This window comes from Delphinapterus leucas, chromosome 8 (genome assembly GCF_059928025.1).
Source record: "Delphinapterus leucas isolate spDelLeu-1000000601 "Yukka" chromosome 8, BTC_Dleu_Yukka2, whole genome shotgun sequence".
NCBI lineage: Eukaryota > Metazoa > Chordata > Mammalia > Artiodactyla > Monodontidae > Delphinapterus > Delphinapterus leucas.
In genome coordinates, this window is record NC_143136.1 from 55017984 (window position 1) to 55038587 (window position 20604).

Here is a 20604-nt window from a genome sequence, read left to right on the forward strand (position 1 = left end):
TGGAAACTAGAAACTTTCTCATAGGCTCATCAATTGGATTTTGAAGTGATAATTGAAATACAAACCTTGCCAAAACACAAAATTCTTGGATTCACAGTGACAGGCAGAAATGGGTGGATGATGGCTAACCTGGGAATTAAAAACAAAAAATGACATCAGTGTTAAAACTTCCATAAATGATAATTTTTTACAACGTATATTGGCTACCCCCAAATAAAAACTACTCAACTCATCCATCTCTATTAGTGAATTATTCTCAAAATGTATAAGTAAATTACTGAATCTTTAACTTTTACAACTTCATGCTTAAACACATTTAGAGGTTGTAGTTATATAGATAGGCTAAGTGAATTTTCTGTTAACTAGTATTATAACCCACCTCAATCAGATGTTTATCAAAAAGCTATTTTCATCATCAAACAGCACTCCTACAGTTTCTATACAGAAACTCACTGAGTCCAGTGGGACTTACCTGTTCTGAGAAAAAACGGAATCCTTTGTCCTCTCTAATGCATTCATAAGTCTCCCCAAGGACAGGGTTGAATGGCTTACTTCCTGCTCTGAAATAGGTGGAGCAATATCCTGAAACTGCAAATGCAGCAATAAGAACCTGTTAAAACATTTAAGAAAGGAAAATAATATAGGAGAGACTACTTCCAGGTCTGTTTGTCTCTTATTCCTCTAGATTTTATACATCCCCATCAGTGGATGCTCATTTGATGGCATTTGCATTTTCTATTTTTTGCACAGACTCTTCATATACTCATAGGGAAAAAAAGATAATTGAAAATGAGGTTAAACTCTCTTCATGGGAACCAGCAGACAACTGAAGCCAAATATTCTTCATTTATCTGTCTGTCCAATTTCCTGAGTATCACAGAGTTCAAAGGTTCTGAAAGCCAGTGTATAGGTTATGCCATTTGCACAATCTTAGCAGGAGGGCTGTGGCTGGTGGTGCTTTTCAGAGGGCAGGTCAAGTTTTCCACAATCACATGGAGTAGAGAGGCCAGGGCAAAGAACAAACAGGTGGTTACTTTCTCAGACCTAAGTTCCTGAACAAATGGGCTCCCCTGGCATTCAGGAAAAGCTGATAAAACAAGGCTAGGCATGTCTTAAACCTGTGAGGAGGGTGATACCTTTTCATTCTAACTTTAGAACCACCCAGAACCAAGAATAAGTCACAAAGTGTGTATCTTTCAGTAGAGGTATCTGGATCTTTCTGTCCCTGCCTGGTTTATGCAATGGATTCCTCTTACCTATGCGGTGAGAGTATTAGGCAACAACCAAATATGCTATCAAAATGAATTCTGCCTTAGCCCAGGTCTAGGGTTGGCAAATCTCCAAAGGGCGCTGCTCTGTTATTTATTACCATGCGCTCATAGGGACTGTCCGTTTCCGAAGCCTTGTCCAGAAGCTCACTATACTCCATTTCCTCGCAGAGATGCTGCAGAGTGTTGAGTGGCTCGTTTAGCTCCACAGGCATGGAGACTTTAGACAGGTCTTTACCAATGTTGTTCCTCAAGATATTCCATAGGTTAATGTTACTGGTGTCGGGACAGGGAGCTGGCAGGCGTGCTCGACGTCCGTTTCGGAAGGCTCCTCCTGTAAGCTCCCCGTTCAAGACTGGAAGAGGGAGAAAGAGGAGAATCACAGTGAAAGAGATCTTGCTTTCCTTATTTCCCAGAACCTGGGAGGGTAGGAACCCTTTCAAATAATTCTGATTGTGATACATTTCTTAAGCCTTCATTATACTCTCTCAAGAGAGAAGAGAATTATTTCAATACAAGGTTGCTGATAAACGCACAAAACATCAATGTACAGTTTTTTAAACAAAGTGTTAAATATACTAAGTATTACACAATAAAAGACAAGTCAAACTTCTAAAAATTAAATATATTTAATATGAAGGACACAAAATTTTGTTTTGCCCAAGAACTAAACTTTTTCTTTTTTTTCTGTATGTCTTATTATTATGTAATTTTTGAATTTTATTTTATTTATTTTTTTATACAGCAGGTTCTTATTAGTCATCCATTTTATACACATCAGTGTATACATGTCAATCCCAATCTCCCAATTCATCACACCCCCCCCCGACCCCCCCCCCCGCTTTACCCCCTTGGTGTCCATACGTTTGTTCTCTACATCTGTGTCTCAACTTCTGCCCTGCAAACCGGTTCATCTGTACCATTTTTCTAGGTTCCACATATATGCGTTAATATATGATATTTAAACTTTTTCTTTTAACCATCTACCTAACAACATTTTCAACCATTTACCTCACCAGATTATACAAGTAAAAATTTATTGATCAGCTGCAAAAGGAAAAATTAGCTACGGGGTCAAAATGATTGTTTATTGAATCATCAGCATTGTAACTTGGCATGTAGATAGAACCACCTGGAAGCTCAAAGGATGCATACTTTGCCGAGAAATGTTGTCTGCAACACTGGTGTTGTCTTCAGATATATTATCACTCACATCACTGATGTAAGACTCATCGTCTGAAGCCTAAGGGAGGGAAGAACGTAGAAAGGATCAGAATTCTCATTCAGTCTTGAAAGTTCAGAAAAATCAAACAATGAAAAACAACAGGATATTGCCCAAATGAGAAGCAGAGGTCCCAGTGGGAACTGTATGTGGCATATGCGCAATGAACACCTGAGGGTCCCCCGTGAGCCAGAATGTAGGATTGCCAGAAAGCAGCCCTGTCTTTAAGTAGCTTTCTGTCTTAGTTGGGCTGAGACGCTGGGGGAGGCCAGTGCATAACCAGAAATGTTTCAATTCAACACAGTAAGAATGTGCAAAAAAAGGAGGCCCTGTGGATCCCCCTAGAGGAGTCAGGACAGGCTGCCCGGAGGAAGTAGTACTTGAACTGGGTGTTGGAGGATGCAGGAGTTGCCCAGTTGTTAGAAGGGGGAGAAGCACAAGAAGAAGGGATAGTGTGCAACAGCAAGGACCATGAGAGAAACATTTATTCTAGGAGTGCTAAGAAGTCGAGTGGCTGTAACAGAGGACAGGGCGAACGAGATGAGGTCCGACTGTGAAGGGCTTTTCATGTCAACATAAAGGGTTCACAATATAATCATATGAGTTATTAAATGCAAGGAAATGACAGAGTCCTATTTAATTCTCAGGAAGATACTCAGCAGCTTTCCCTAGGGAGGCCAGACAATAGGATCCTACATAGATCTGGGTAAGAAATACTGACCAGTAACACTAAGATGGCCACAGTAAGGATCAAGTAGTAAAACTGCATTTGGGAACCACATCTGAAGTATACGGACAAAATTTGGCAGATTATCTGGGGGCAGGGGAGAAGGATTTAGGGACAGGGAGAAATCGAGAATTAAGCCATTCTCTACGTGAGAGAAACATGGAACTAAAATGAAACCAAAATTCACATAAGAATAAAATTAAGGGGCAGGGACTTCCTTGGCGGTCCAGTGGTTAAGACTCCGTGCTCCCAGTGCAGGCGGCCTGGGTCTGATCCCTGGTCAGGGAACTAAGATCCCACATACTGTAACTAAGCATGCGCACTGCAACTACTGAACCCATGTGCTCTAGAGCCCGCGTGCTGCAACTAGAGAAGCCCGCACACCACAACGAAGGCCCAGCACAGACCAAAAAAAAAAAAAAAAAAGAATAAAATTAAGGGGCAACATATGTACTAAGGGGATTTAGAGACAGAGCAGATAAGAAAACAGAGAAGTACTGTAGAGCCATTCAGAGGAATGGGAAAACCAATGTTTCTACTATAGGAAAGAAAGCTGTTGATACTTATTTACTATCTTCAAAATGGAAATATGCTGTTATTTTTTCTTCACATAAAAACAAAACATTCTTATCGTAAAAAGTTAGAAATTACATGAAGCTAAACAGATGATATGAAAATCATCCATTCTATGACCTAAAAGAAATCACTTTCAACATTTCATAGGTACTACCCCCAATTTCAAAATGCCTATGTAAACACACTGATACGTTTATCTTTAGATACTGAAAAAGGGGATTGTTTTACATACTATTTTATAGTGTTCTGAATATACTTCCATTCTTATAAATATAGCTCTTCATCCTTACTTGGAATGGCAACGTATTTCATTACAGTTATATAACACAAGGAATTTAACCAGCATTCACGTGGCTTCCAATTTTTTATTACTTACAGACAATACTTGGATGAACATCCTTGTAAACATATTTTTGTGAATCTGTCTGGCAATTTCATTAAGATTTATTCCCAGAAGCGAAATTGCTGGGTCAAATGAGTCTCTTTTAGGCTTTAGCTGTATGTTGCCAAATTGCTCTCCTGGAAGATTGTACTGTATTACTTTGTTCTCATCATCAGTATATGAGAGCATCCATCTCTCACACCCACTTAAACATTATACATTATCAATCTATATTAGTATGTATCTACCTAACACACATAAAAGATCTCTAGTTTGAATTTCATCTTTAGTGAAACTGCTGTCTTATCTTTCACACATTTTTCAGCTTGTCATATAAACTGCATTTTTTTCTAGTTTGCAATTTATTTTTTAATTTGTTTATGCCACTCTTTTTGGCCATGTAAAAGTTTTAAATTTGTATGTAATAAAAACCATCAGCCTTTGCGTTTAAGGTTTCTGGATTTATTGCTGATGTTTTTAATAGAGTTGGGGAGAATTCATATATTTAGGGAGATAGAGTTATACTCAGAATGATTTCGTGTAAATGAATAATGATAGTTTTGCTTTTGCACCCTGAGCAATGCTATAAAGATAGCAAATTGAGAATAAAGTCTTTTTCTCATTTGTATTTTCCCACTGCAGCTAGCTTCCAGTTCTCATTGACTGCAACTAAATGGAAGGCTAAACCTTTAGGCCCATGAAAGCCACATTCTAAACCTTGATAGAAATAAAAAGTAAATCAAACTCTTCCATGTGATTTCTCTGAAAAAAGCTAATCACATCCAATTATGTTAAGAGAAGACAAAGGCCTGCCTGAACCTAATTCATGTTGCATGCATGTTTATTACATGAACATTTAGAAGCTATAAACAGTCTAGTCCTCTTCAATTTCTAATTTCACCCAAACTAATATATGATAGAAATAGTCCAATATCCATGCCCATGTAGAAAGTTCCGTGTAGAATATAAAAGAACTCTACAATGACAGTGGGCCCTGAATAAGATCTATATTATCGTATGTGTGAGCAGTAGCTAAGGCTGGGCAGTCTGGCTATGGTCCACTCATGTTGTCCTGTATATAAAGTTAAGGCTCTGCCATATTATAATGAAACAATTAATATATATTAGTTTTCTCTCCCATGCTCAAGAAGTCTTGGAGCCAAATATTTCTCTTTAGAGGTTTGGGATTCAAAAGAGTTCAGGAAATATTTTTTTCTAACTGCGACCAGGCATGCAGCATTGCAGAAACAAGTTTAAAAGGCAAGTTTAAAAGGCAAGGAAGTAGATCATTCTGGAAGTGAGAAGAACATTTTTTTTTAAAGAGATTGTGCATTCATTAAGTGAAGCACATAAAGATTTTTCTCTCAGTTATGGAAAATGTTAATGTAAGACAGCTAAGGCCCAGATGTTTCTCCGATTAATCATATGTAATGAGCTATAAGCATTCTTTCCTTCATTCAGTTAGCAAATATTTACTGAGTTCCTGGTTCACCAGAATGTTCTAGTGCTGGGGACAGAGTGGTGAAATCTCTGCCCTCACTCTAGTGGGGGGAGACACACAATAAACATGCGAAATATATATTTTGTTGGATAGTGATAAGCATTATGGAAAAAAAATCAGAAGGGAAGAGGCATGTGCAAGGTCAGGGGTGAGGAGGAAATGGTAGCTCTACACTGTAGGTAGGGCATCCAGGGTAGGCTTCTCAGAAGGTGACTTTTGAGTAGACTGAAGTGAGTGAGCGATTTGACTGCGTGGTGCTGGAAGTGTTCAGCCAGGGTGGGCGGCAATGCAGAGGCCCAAGAGCCTTTGGCAGCTGTCATGCAGAATATGCAGTTGAGCCCATCCTGCAGCAGCTACTAGGATTCTCACATGTACAGTAAACCAACCAGGTGGGCTTGCCAAGTCTGTTGTCCAGAGACTCAAGGAGCCTTCTGGGAGCATCTCATCACAAGGGAACTTGGTAACTTGGGCAGATGAGGTTGCCTCAGGAACAAAGTCTTAGCCTAAGGGGAAGAACAACCTTGAGAACGTGGAGGTGCCTGTCACTTGGGTTTATCTCCTGGTCCAGCTTCTTCAAATACTTAAGACTGAGTGTTGTGATAAAGGGGAAAGATTTAAGCAAAACACAGACATTTTATGAAAACCTGTAAGATCCAGTCACAAAGAACAGATGTATAGCTTAGTTCTTTCCAGTGTGGGTTGTAGGAGAGAGTCACTTTCCTTATTTCAGCAACGGACAAGGGGTGTCTGGAGCAAACTGACAACTGCAGGAAGCACTCCATTGGCCTCTGGAGGGCACCAGAAGAAGAGAGTTTGCAAGAAGTTTGCAGCTGAGAGCAGAGACCAGATTATGAGTCTTTGTACGATAGCTAAGGAGTTTATATTGGGCACTGGGGAATAGGGACATCATCAGATTTGCATTTTGGAAAGATTAGCCAGGGTGCCCAGTGGAAAATGGATTCGAGGAGGCAATAAAGGAGGCAGGAAAACTAGTTATGGAGACTGACAGGGTAATTTAGGTGGGGAGCTGATGGAGGATTGAATTGCAGTAGCAGCAGTGAAGCTTTAGGAAAATGTATGTATCTGAGAGTATTTAGGTGACAGAAATTACAGAACCCGATGAGTAAATCAACATGGATGATGGGTGGTAGTGAAGGGAAATACTGAGGCAACTCAGGTATTTGATGTGAACAACTGGGGAGAAAAGCACTTAGAAAAGCAATATGAGAAGTATGGGTAAGTTTGAGTTTTTCCCCTTGGGGGGTGTGTGTGTGCATGTGTGTAAGGGGGCTGCGGATTAATTCACTTGGACATGCTGAATTAGGCAGTCTGTGGAGCACCCAGGTGGCAATGTCTCACAGGCAGGTGGTTGGGTGGATCCTGAGCTGACTCTTGCTCTCTCTTTAGACCTGCTTTCTCCCTGAGCTGTAGACCTGAATATCCAACAGGTTGCCAGATAACTCCACTGGGAGGTCTGATAAACTCACAGTGCCTTAAAGTGAGTATATCAACTCCACACGCCTCTGTCATCTACTACCTTGCCCCTTTATCGGCCACTTGGTCCACTCTTTCACGGGGGTAGCACCACCATCTTGCTTGGACTCATGCATGTAACCTGCTTCACATCCTCTTCATTTCTGCATTGCCAGTGGCTGGTGCAAGTGGCAACTGGGTGCCCAGTTGAATGTGACCCCAAGAACTAGAAATAGGGAAATTAGGTTGCTCTCATAGGGCTATGCTATAAACTTATCAGATGATGGGTCAAAGCCCAGATAATGTATAGTTAAGTTTGTCTGCCTGAATAAGGACAAAGAACTGGGTCAGCAATGGAAGCCCAGAAAAGGGAGAGTCAGAGAAAAAAATGCTGGTAGCATGTAGAACTAGCATTAAACTAGTTCTCTGTCTTGTGAATGGGAGTTTCTGTGAATCTTTTAATGTATGACTTGGAATCTGAGAGGCAAGTGCCTAGCTTGATGTGGTAACAAATTCAGTACCTGATACAAAATTCTGTTTTAGCTTTTCTCCATTAGAAAAGTGATGTGTTCACTCTTTCTTTCTATTTTCCACTTATTTTTGTTTCTAAAATCACTCATACTTCCAAACATCCAAAAAGAACTACTACTAATTGTCAGCATTTTTCCTTTCAATCTATTTTCCATGCATATGGAAATAACACTTAGCAACTATTTCATCTCCTTTTTTGTAAAAATGCAGTACAGATTTGCAATCTCAAATGACAAAATTCTTAAACAACTGTGTGGGAAAGAGTTTTGGCTGCTTCTCCCATGCCAAAAAAGAAAAAAAAAAAAATTCTAAGTGTACTTGACTAAATTTCAGTAAAAGAATTTCTGCAACCTGACCAAGGAAGAGATTTCTTGTTTCCAAACCTTGTCAAGATTCACGGGCATGACAAGCAAGCCAATAAGCAAGCAAGCTTTTATGGTAGCCAGTGGTAACCTCCAAAAATGATAATTAGCCAACTAGATATATGCTAGACATTATCCTTCTAAGTTCAAATTCTTGTCTCTGGTAAAGATGTGTATGGATGTGTGTGTGTGTATGTACAAACATGAATGGTAATTTTCTTATTTTCTCATGCTTAATGTATTTATTAGCTAGTCTCCATCTATAAAGGAGTCTGTTATCAACTATTTGTTTACCCTGAAATATGAACTGTACAGGTAAGTCAGAATAAATCTTGATTCTTTCTTTTCATTCATCAAATTTGTGACTATTGAGTTGGTGCCCAGTGTTAAGGGCTCAGTAAATGGAAACCATATAGTTTGCATGCTTCTGGCTTTGCTACTATTTGGACATCTTACTATAATATTAAAAAAAAAAAAAGTTCCACAGTCTTACTTTCTTTAACCGAAACTCATGGCCAGAAGCAGTTAGGGTTGATGCATCAAGGAACCTTACCTCATTCTCTGATGAGCTTGCAGAGAGGAGCACTTCTTGGGCATCGAAGAACTCAGAGACAGACTCCGACATGGAGAGGCGGCTCTCATTGGCTACTTGTTGTGACAGGGGGAGACTGACATGGATTTGCTCACCAGCCTGCAGAAGAGAAAAGCATACGGTGTAATCGTTTTCTTCCCTGTAAGAATGGCTATTTGTTCAAATGAGACCATGACGTACTAGCCAGATTTCTAGAAAAATTCATACTATATGTTAAAAAAGTGGTGACCACAGCTAATTTTCACTGGCAACTGAGTAATGACCACTGCATAAGTTTCCTTCCAATATGCCTAAAGAATCCAAAAGGTGCAGCTGAAAGGTGAGTTGATTTTAAATCTATGCTCAATTAATATTAAGTGGAATGTAACAGATTGAGCCCCTATCAATACCCTGAATTGACTGTGGAGACAAGTTCCTTGTCACATGCTTAGGCTTGTCATTAACTAGTCATATTCTAACCAGTATACTACACCTCAAGCAGTATCTGTAGAAACCACTAGAGATATGCTAAGAAAACAGTCTAGAAGACTAATTTTTGAGATGGAATATATAAAAGTCATTTTCCAGTTTGATCATGAATTTTATCCAATGAAACATATGATTAGAGTATTGAACCTTATTTCAAATTGTATTTTTATTCAGTAAGTAATAAATATTGTTTTCAAGGATACAATTTAAGTTTCAATCAGAAAAATATGTAAGAGAACTAATATATATATATTCTAGTACACATTTCAAGTTGCAAAGAAGATTCAAACTGAGATTGTTGACTAATTTTTGAATGACAAAATTTTAGAAATACCTCTAGATTCTGGGCAGTTGAGTAGGCATAAGTGTCATCAGAGATCACAGGACCCATGGAGGTGGATGGACGTGGGGTGGGTAACTTACATCAAAGAGAAGCTGTCTGGGGATGGTATTTCCTAAGCAGTTAGATGGCAGAACACTTGCACCCACAGATTTCTAGAAAAATGTACATTTTTGGTGCAAATATGGCCTTAGTATTAGTTAAAACTCTCACCTTGTTACATGTATTACTGTTGAAAAGTATAAATTCTCATGGCTAAAAATAATAATTTTATAAAGGATTATAAACAGAATTATACACTCAAGTTTAGCCCAAATACTGAATGTTCTCCTATCCTCTAACCATTTCTTCAAAAATTCTTCTGAAAAATGGAGTAATAGCACCTACCTCAGAGAGTCGTTGGGGGTGTGAAATGAGATAACATGTATAAACTGGGTTAGCACAATGCCAAGCACATAGTAAGCATTCACTTGACACGCGTTAACCATTAATTATTAGCATCATCATCAGTAGGAGCTGTAGCAGCACTAATAGTAGTATCTTAGCAAGGTCAGGTGACTTCTCTTCTTAGATAGGACTTTTAAAACAAACCTTAAGCAAACTTTTATTTAGCACCTTCTCAGCTGAAAGAGTTTGCTTTCAACATTTCACGGGCCATTGATGATAAGAAATATTTCAAATGAAGAGTGAGAGAAAATTCACAAGCTGGAGTATACACAAACTAAATATTCAGTAGCATGAGATGAACACAGGAATAAATAAAAACAGACAACTGATCACCAATAATCAATGATGTCAAGCTCATGTACATCCTTCACTCCAAAGAACACTGAACTGTCAGCAACACAATATTTATGCTGGGAATCGTATCAGCAGTGAAAGAACTGTATAAAAATAAATAAAAATAGGCAGTAGATTTAGGTGCTATAAAATAAGTATTCTACGTCTATTAAAAATGAGTCTTACCTCATCAGGGCTAGGAATAATATTTACACTGACAACCTGATCACAAATAACAGATTCTGAATGTATTCTGTTCAACCGACTCCTTAGTTCAGCATTCTGGTTGAGTGCCTTAAAATAACAAAAACCGCATATGTAATTTCAAGTTGTGAAGCAAGCATAAAGCAGAACAAGCACACAGGTACACTTTAGACAACAAAGTCTTATGATGTTCTTAGCTGAAACTTTTGGAGCCACCATAGGCCAGATCCCCCTGGTAAGAAGGAGATAAATGGCTCAGAATTAAGGCACTCATTTTTTTGCAATATAAGACTACTACTTAGTAGGTTAGTGGGTTGAAAGAGTTCATGGATTTCATAAAAATGATTCATGGAATTTTCTCTCCCTTACAGTCAGGTCCATTACACCCAAGCCCAATCTACCACCACATATATATCACATTTTACACCCTAGGATAAAAATTATTGATTCTTTCCATTTTTTTTTTTTTTTGGTTTTAGTTTCTAAAATTTGGGAGTTGTTTCAAAACCAGATATCTTAAAAATTATTTGGAAATGTAGTGAACAATGAACTGGCTTTATTTTATATCTAGAGCTATATTTTAGAGCTATATTTTAGTCTGGTGAAAGAAAATAGTTGTCTTTCCACTTTCTAGGAGCACATAATTAATACCTGTGACAGTACTGCAGAAATAACTCAAACGTAGACCAAAGATGCCTTCCTTGAACAGTGTAAACATCGACAAGTATAATAAAGAACATATCACAAAAAGGAAACTAACTCCAAGCTACCTGCATCTCATGACTTTTAACACATCCTAAGTCAGCATCAGTAAAACACCATCTGCTACAACCCAGTTTAGAGGGTGGGGCAGGAAGAGAACAGCTTTACATAAGCATGGGCTCCCTAACAGGGGCCCTGTGGACAGAGGCACATGGAGCACATTAGTGCATGGGAACCTGTTCCATATACAGAAGACACATGTAGCTGACTGGATTACACCAAGTCTCAAGTAAAAGACCTTTGTGAGGACAAAGCCCAGTGAAAAGCTGGACAGCTTCTTTCCTTTCCATTAAAACCAGCAATTAGAAGATGGAAGTGAATGTTTCAGAGCGAAAGATAAATGTCAGGACTTACTGAAGAGCACATCTGCCCCAGGGAGTGAGGATTCTGCTTTTCTTTGTAAAGAGTCGATGACTACGGTAAACCAATACATAGACAAATATGACAGCATAACTATAACTCTGTATCTATTAAATCACCCAGGATAAATTACACAGTGGCTAAACTTCACACTTGCATTGAGTGGTGCAGAATCCTTGGACATGGAGAACAGCCCCTCTCCCTTCATCCCAGCTTTTGCTTTTTAAGAAGAAAACTGTTCACTCACAGCTTTTGGCTTTTGTTTAAAGTCTTTAGAACCAGTTTGTAAAATATGTGTAAAACAGAACACACTTGGTCTTGTGGGCTGTCAAGTATTGATGGATTAAAGGTGGACACAGATCCTACAGTCATATTGCAGACAGGAGGAAATACGTGTCCAGTTCTCTGAGAAAACAGGGATGTGTTAGCGAGAAAAAAGGTGATTACTTTTTTAGTAAATAAACCATGTGCTTCCTAATACCTTTATATTCTGCAAAAGTGCTCAGGATCATTTTTCTTGGAGCAAAATCTCAAACACTTGAAATTTGAAAAAAAAATACTGTATCATTCATATTCTTTGTGACTACATATGCTTATTTGTTCTTTCATTATTTTTCTGTCCACAAGTGTACTGAAAGCTGTCTTAGTTATTGAAATAATTAGAACCAGATATATTTTGTTGTCTTGGAAGTAGGAGGCCTTGTTGTAGGTTGTTTGACGGTTTTAATTGCAGAAGCACATTCATGGCTTCAGGGTTTCACACAAACCTCAACTAAGGGTCCCTCCAGAGTGACTGCAACTTCTGTTGCCCCTGGAACAGAGTTAACAAAACAAACCCCACAGAAACTCAAGGGCAAGGATAAGTAATGTTTTTTTCAGAGGGTGGGAGTTTTACACACAAGTTTCCCATTTATAAGGAAACTTGGAGAATTGTTTGCTCTGGATGTTTAAGAAAGTTAAATTCCCATTTAAGCGCTCATCTCATCCAGTATTCATTAAATGTAATCTTGCCTACAGGTGTGTGTGAAGGCACACAAGGTGGCCTCTAGCTAATAATATCAATAGGAAATGAGCTGAAAATTAAAGGAATATTGTATTAATAATATATATGCAGTGGTAGAAAAACGTTGTTACGTGGCACAAAAAAGCGCGGAAATAAATACTATTGCAACTCTGGCAACCCCAAGGGCAGAGAGTGTAAGCAGATGCGGAGCATGCAACAGCCCATTTCTGTGTGTCTTGCCAGGACGGCTCCTCCTTTTGCCTCAATCACACAGACTATTTTGAAGTTGGCTACAACCAAGCGCCATGAGCGCTCTTAGGGAGTGCTCAGGACCACATTTGTTACTTCCCTCCCTGAAGCTCACCTATTTTCTCTACAACGATATTATGGAAACATCCTTGGGAACCTCGAGGTATACGGATATTTTCAGTGAAATGACACTATTGGTGATAATTAACATAGAAGAGCCCAGTCGATGGCAGAAACAATATACAGAATGCACCCGAGGAGTCTGTACAGTGGTGAAGCGAGGGAAAAGGAGGCACGTCGTCAGCCACTTGCACCAGCTCATGAGCAAGAAAAGCCATGGGAACTTGTGAGTAATAACATTGCTCCAGGAGTGGCAGACGGGGCCAAGGCCTAGCAGGCAGGAAGCAGCCTCAGGCTCAGGAACTGTGCCTAGATTCTTTAGGAAGTCTCACTACTTGCTTCCATAAGTGAGTTCAGGCCGAACTACAAACTCTCTGCAAAGTATACTCATTTCCCCACACCTCATGTCCCTCATACACACTCAAGCGTAATATATCCAAGAAACACATAATTCCTGACCCATCTATAAAAGAAGGCACCATCTTGAAGTTCTGAGCCAGAGTTAATTGCCCAAATCCTCACCTCCTTGGCTATTAACTACCATTCACCCTCCTAGGCAGACAATGGGTGAAAATTTACCCTAGACTGGGTGAGACTCTGGCATAGCATATGCATTTTACTGAATGGAACTGTGGGTTCTGGGAAGGACACATAGAAGCCTGAAGGCTGGAGAAGGATATGAAACATGGCAATATGGGATCACCAGAAGACTTAAACCCTTCAGATAAAAGCAAAACTGGTTGAAAAGGAGTGAGAATATGAGTATGGAAACTGTCAAAGCTAGAGCTATCAAGAACCTGGGTATCTCCTAAAAATCACCTTGTTTTTTATTAAAAAAATACTATTATAGTGTATTTGGAAAACACAAAAAAGTAGAAAAATATTTTAAAAAATTCATACCTTACTACCCAATCAACCAATTTCTGGTAGCTTGTTATATTTCTTTCTTTCTTTTTTAAAATTTATTTATTTAATTAATTTATTTTTGGCTGCATTGGGACTTCGTTGCTGCATGCGGGCTTTCTCTCTAGTTGCAGTGAGCGGGGGCTACTCTTTGTTGCAGTGCATGCGCTTCTCATTGCGGTGGCTTCTCTTGTTGGGGAGCACGGGGTCTAGGCGTGCGGACTTCAGTACTTGTGGCATGCAGGCTCAGTAGTTGTGGCTCATGGGCTCTAGAGCACAGGCTCAGTAGTTGTGGCACACGGGTTTAGTTGCTCCACGGCATGTGGGATCTTCCTGGACCAGGGCTTGAACCCGTGTCCCCTGCATTGGCAGGCGGATTCTTAACCACTGCGCCACCAGGGAAGCCTGGTGGCTTGGTATAGTTCTTTCTAGCTTTTTTTCTTATGCATTTTCCACATTATTTAATGGGAACATACTCTACATCCTGTGTCTGCCACTTATTCTTTGTACACAGATATTTATTTTATGTTTCAAACTCTTCACAAATGTGATTTTAATAACTGCGGAACAAGTGATTATTTTCTACTCTTGGGCACTTACGTTGTTACTGATTTTTATTAGGATAAATAATGCTGCCATGAACGTTTATGTGCATATAGGCTTTCTACATTCAGCATTAACCCCTTAGGTTATACAAATCAGCCATGGACCAAAGGGTCAAAGGGTAAAATATTTTTAAGGCTTTTAATAAATATTGCCAAATTATGTCCAAAATGACATCAATTTAAAGTTACTGGATAGCTAAAAAAAAGATGTAAAGGATTCTATGAAGAATATCTTCATACACAACAAATTTGGCCAAGTCTCAGGGAACTCTGAAATTCAGGAACAAATACACTTAAAACATTTATCCCAACACAGAATACTTATTTTGGATGTATAAAATGTTGTAGACAGGAAGGATGGTAAACGCTATGACTGGGATCTTAATCATGCTGCTATGTGCCTTAAGCCAATGTTTTTGCTTACATTCCCAAACATACCTCGTTTCACTGATTCTAATATGCACAATTCCTCAAACATTAACACCTCTGAAGCACTGGTCAGTTTAATTGACAGTTTTTTTCCTTCTTAGTAATGCACAGAATGATGGCACATCTAACGGTGGACGCCGTACTGATTTAATGAAATTCAGTAACTCTAGACTGAGTACTGGGTCATATTCTGCTGCTCACATTTGTATGGACCCAACACCCAATGCATTTAGCACAAGCTGTGTACAAACTCTGGGGCCAGAAATCAAACTGGTAATAGTGACGGAGTGTAATGTATTGAGAACAGACTCAAGGAAAGTTGAATCTTTCCTTATAGTAATCTACGGTGCTGAGTTTACCATAGGCTTACTATATACTATTTGATTTTGGTGTTCAGTACATAAAATTATAGCTGCTGTGAAATAAGGTCATTTACAAAGGGATACATGCCACACAAAATACCTTGTCCTACAGGTGTAAATCCAACATCTATGCTGCCTTTCAGGTGTAAAAGTTTACTTTTAAAGTTTCATGGGGTAAAATAACAGAATTATGCACATTTTTGTATACGTATAGATCAGGGATGAAATATTACTTTAGAAGAGAAATTCATTATACTGTTCAGCCTTGCAAATTATTACATGCCCAAGGCAGGTAAAAATTTATGCTGAGCATGTAGTGAAGAATGCTAATTTTACTTATTGTATTATGCTATGTACCTTCTAAAAGGATGATGGAATTTGCCAAGTTGATATATTTAGAAGCTTTATTGAAAAGCTACATTTTAATCATCAGACATTTATCAAATCAGACTTATGTCAAATAAAAAATAAGCTTTAAAAACGTAAGACTGATCTAAGAAGTTATTTAAACAGTCTCTCTCTCCTTCCCTTTCTGGGGGGAGACTTGAATTGGTAACTGTTCATTAAAAAAATATCTGGGTTTTAACTGATGATACCTGAATAAGGATCAAAGATGTCTTTAGGCTACCTAAACTCACACTATAATGTGAAGTTATATTAACATAGAAACATATGTAGAACAGCTGTCTCAATGTACTCAAGCTATTTCATATCTTGTTCAATCCTTAGTGCTATATTTAAAGAGGCACAATGAAAACAACAGAATTAGCCAATCAGGATGGCTACATCAGCTAATTGTTTCCCATCTTCAATGTCTCCTTATCTGCTAGTTCCTTCCCTTCATGACACAAACAAACTTAGATGACTGCCAAATTCAAGGTTGACTTTCAGTCCATATATCATTTGCTGCTAAGTCAGACCCTGTTAACCTTTTTGTTCTTGAAATTATCAAAACTGTTTACCCTTGATCTCAATGATCATAGCTATCTAAATTTGTCAGCTGTTTACCCTGGGTTTCCATCAAAGGATCTTGGTTTTTTTTTTTTTTTCAGCTTGTCCTTTAAATACTAATGTTCTCTATGGCAGCTCCATTGGCCTCTTTTATTCTGACTGAAAACACAATTTATCAACATCTATAAATTCACCGATATACGGGGGTATCCACATCTTTCTGCCAGGGCCTCTCTCCTGAGCCCTAGAGCTCAGGAGGAAACGACCCACCCAATGGGAAGGTATGTACAGACACAAGGATGTGAACACAGCCAAGATGCTGTGATAACACAGAACTGGAAGCACTGAATTCGCTAGTGGACAGGGTATAACTATCTTTATAGTCCCAAATTATTTTCACATTTTTTTGAGTTCAAGAAAACGAAGTAAATATAACACGCCCCGCCCCTTGCAAATAATCCAACAAAAATCTATTGAGGCTCTAAGTCTAGATGCAAATACATGTTTAGACAAGAGAAGGAAACATTTAACCCAAAGCATGCAAGTTGATGTAATTTCACTTTTATCAGGTTGGTAACAGCTGCTGCTGTCTCCTGAGGTCCATCAAGGACCAATTCTTCCACGAACCTGATCTCTGGGTCTGCTCACAGCTCAGGCATCTCTCATTTCTCTGAACACGCAGAGCCCTAGAAATCTGCACCGCTCATGTGCCACTGGGAATGCACTACAGCATGGTCCATTTAATTGTTTCCTGAGTAAATACTGCTCATCTCAGTAGTCAGATCATGAACTTCCTGGGAACATGGCCAGGGCTACTTTTAACTTGGTGTCCTATACCTTGCACTGTACCTAAAGTACAGTAGTTGAATGAAACACAATGAATGAATGAACAAATGAAGACTACTTTAAAATTTCTCTTCATCACCATTTCTAATCTCACCTGACCTCCCAAACTTAGATGTGTTTACTATTCTCTGTCTTACCAACAAGCAAATAAAAGCAAGCAGGTGGGAAACAAGCATATTTTCTTATTTTTCTTAGTACAAGCTTATCTCATACCCCTAAGACTTCAATCCTTAATACATCTGAAGAAAAACACTGCAACATGTAGGGGGACAACAGTGTATTTGACACATTTACAAGATGACATACAAGATGTTTACTAACCATTATTTTGATCTTTCTGATTCGTGATCCTTTCAGGATCACGATTCAGAAGATCGATTAACATGGACTAGGTGTTCAACAGATACATGACATGAGATCAGTACAGGGCAACCGTTCAAGTGTGCATGTGAAGGAAGCCCTCTGAAGACTGGAACACAGTTGCCACTTTGAATGCTCAGGCTCTCGAGTTCCCTAGTTTTGCACTGGAAGCAGCATATGCACCTCAACTGACAGTATTTGATGGCAAACAGCAGAAAGTGTGGCCCAGAAAACAGCATTCAATAACGTGAAACTTAACGCTGAAAAGAAGCTGACAGGTCAGGTACATAAAACATGGTGAGACCAGTTTAAGTCTAATTTTCAGGAACTGAGGGAAACTCTTCAAGCAGGAGCTGATCCACATGGAAAACCACTTACCCAGGATTTGCTTGCTCCTTCGCTCTGATCCAAGGCACCAGGAAGTGAACAATATTTTATATAAACACTGAGTTCTCGCACAAAATCAATAACAACATTGAAGTCTCAAAGGAAGTTTTAAAGGTTAATTTATAGACTAAATGAAAATATTTCAGAGGAAGTGCTCAGTGTAAGAAAGCATAAGGGCAGTTTTAAAGGATTTTTAACAGAGATTTCAACCTTGAAATACACAGGGACTTGATTAGTATTAATAAGATCAATATAATATATATTGAGTAATATTTATTATAGTGTAAAATAGATACTGAAATATATATAAGAGTCTAGCCTCAGGGAGCATAACTTAGGAAGAAAATCCTAAGAGTGTAAATCAGAATAGAAAAAATAGGTAATAGTTATCAGTAATTTTCAACAGATTAAAATGTAAGTGGGAAAAAATAGTAAGTGTGGAAGATCTGGTAGATTTTGTCTATTTGACATTGGATCAAACATATTCTGGAACATAACTGTTTAAATGTGTATGTAAATCATGTATAAATGCACGATTTTTTTTTTTTTAAACCAGGGACTGCCTTATAATGACTACAGAGAGGCATTAAAAGTATTCAATCAGCCAAAATAGTAATTATGTTTGCAAGCAAGTTTGGTTGATTTTCACTCTTACCTTGATATTGTTTGGAAGAAAAGTAATAAAATGTAATATTGACACTGCAATGTCTTGGGAGAATTTCAGATGATGTGCCATCCCCATGATGGATTGCCTCCACCCCCATCTTTGGCTTATAGGGTTAGGAATGTATTATGAGAGTGAAAGAAACACTCTCATTTACCTGAGACAGTGACTGTCGGAGCCGTGCCATCTGCGTGCTGTGGCCTGTATTGTGATCCTGCTCAGAAACCATCTGCTTAAGCTTCTCCTTCTCTATAGCTATGCTATTAAACGCTGACTTCAAAAGAGAATGCACTGTGTGGGGAGAAAAGTAAGAAACAAAGATCAAATGGATCCAGAAAGAATATACAAAATTATAAACTTCTCAGTACTTTGACTCATGCACAGATATTTTCTGGAAAGTTTATGTTACAGTCTAATTGAAAGTCAGCCATAAAATGGAATCTACCAGAATATCTATACACAAAACAAATATAGAAATGGTAATTAATCAGGATGAAAGTTTTAGCATTTCAAACCAGATAAGCCAACAAAGACCTGGAAGCAGTATATAAAATTATCAATTTTTAAATTTCAATAGTTAGAAACTAAACTATAATTCCTAGAAGGAAAAGGGAACAAGTTTTACTCTGCTATATTTGAAGGCAATATTTGAGCAGTTCTGTGTACAATGAAGCCTCATGCAAATCATTTAGAACTATCAAAAATTATTTCCCCAAAGTGTGCACCCAAACAAGAGCATTTTATGAGTCCTGCCAATATAAATAAGACAGCTGTTTTAGAAGTTCTAACTAGTTCTCTTTGGGGTAGGAAATGATTTGGTCTTAAGAACAGCACTTGCATTACTTTCTCAGCCAAGAACATCATGATAACAGAAGTGTTTTTAAAGAGTACAAATTTCCAGTTATAAGATGAATAAGTTCTTGGGATCTAATGTACAGTATAGTGTTATAGTTAATAGTACTGTATTATTTACATGACAGTTGCTAAGAGAGTAGATCTTAAATGTTCTCACCACAAAAAAGAAATGGTGGGACTTCCCTGGTGGCGCAGTGGTGAAGACTCCACACTCCCAATGCAGGGGGCCCGAGTTCAATCCCTAGTCAGGGAACTAGATCCCACATGCATGCCGCAACTTAGGAGCCCACCTGCCGCAACTAAGGAGCCAGCAAGCCGTAACTAAGGAGCCCACGTGCTGCAACTAAGCAGCCAGTGAGTCACAACTAAGGAGCCTGCGGGCTGCAACTAAGGAACCCGCCTGCTGCAACAAAGACCCAGCACAACCAAATAAATATTAAAAAAAAAAAGAAATGGTATGGTGTTAGCTATCACAATTATTTTCAGTATATAAGTGTATCAAATCAACACGTATACCTTGAACTTATACAATATTACATGTCAATTATATCTCAATAGAGCTGGCAATAAAATAAAACAAAATAAAAGCAACAATAAAAACAACCTCCACCACCATTTCTGCATACCTAACAACATACATTGGTAAAAATTCAAGGCAGTCTTTAATTCTGAAACACAAAAAGGTTGAATTTCCAACTCCTATCTTTACAATAACGGTTTCTATAAAATGCAAAGTCTTCTAAAATAGGGATTTCCTTATAAGAGAAAGGATTTTTTTAAAGAAGTGGAAAAATTTAGCATAAAACAGTGGCCTGAATTAAAGGGGAAAAATGGTGAGATCATAAGGGACTCACAATCTATTGATTTATGTGCTACATTCTAGTTATCAATTTTAAGGTAATAACTTGATAGCTGAAATATGTTAACCCAACTGGCAGCTCTAAAAGCGGACTCTCACTCTTTCAAAATCCATAATTCTTCCTAAAGAGTTCATACAATAGTCATAGAAAAGCCCCCGCTTTTTTTTCTAGCACAACTGAAAAGAAAACATGTTGTTTCAACAAAGGCTTTAAAATTCTGTTGAAACTTGGATTTCCTGAAAGCCTCCGGATTGCAACCAAATACACAAAGCTTTCCCAGGGCTACCTTCAAATTTACCCATCTTCCTTTAGAAGATGTGCTATAGTTAATTCACACATTTGCTGTCTCATTTTACTTGCTGCTATAACCTCACATTAGAAGTAAAAGCTACTGGCTTTCCTGGCCATAAATCTATGCTGTTACATAAACAAAATAACATTGCTCTAGTCTAATGACATGAT

General features: G+C 38.4%; 1 protein-coding gene across 6 annotated transcripts in view; it reads right to left on the bottom strand.

The window, feature by feature from the left end:
* Window positions 1–20604, bottom strand: part of OSBPL6 (oxysterol binding protein like 6) — a 206828-nt gene that overhangs the window by 11582 nt on the left and 174642 nt on the right. For 5 of the 6 annotated variants that reach the window (XM_022570127.3, XM_089916623.1, XM_089916625.1 and 2 more), the window contains 7 exons: window positions 18585–18718; window positions 10409–10516; window positions 8596–8733; window positions 2424–2511; window positions 1370–1623; window positions 473–610; window positions 66–129 (listed from right to left, as the gene is read on the bottom strand). In XM_022570127.3, coding sequence (XP_022425835.1) covers window positions 66–129; window positions 473–610; window positions 1370–1623; window positions 2424–2511; window positions 8596–8733; window positions 10409–10516; window positions 18585–18718 — 924 coding nt within the window. The remainder of the gene's footprint in view (window positions 1–65; window positions 130–472; window positions 611–1369; window positions 1624–2423; window positions 2512–8595; window positions 8734–10408; window positions 10517–18584; window positions 18719–20604) is intronic. The other variant, XM_089916626.1, reaches the window with a different exon arrangement.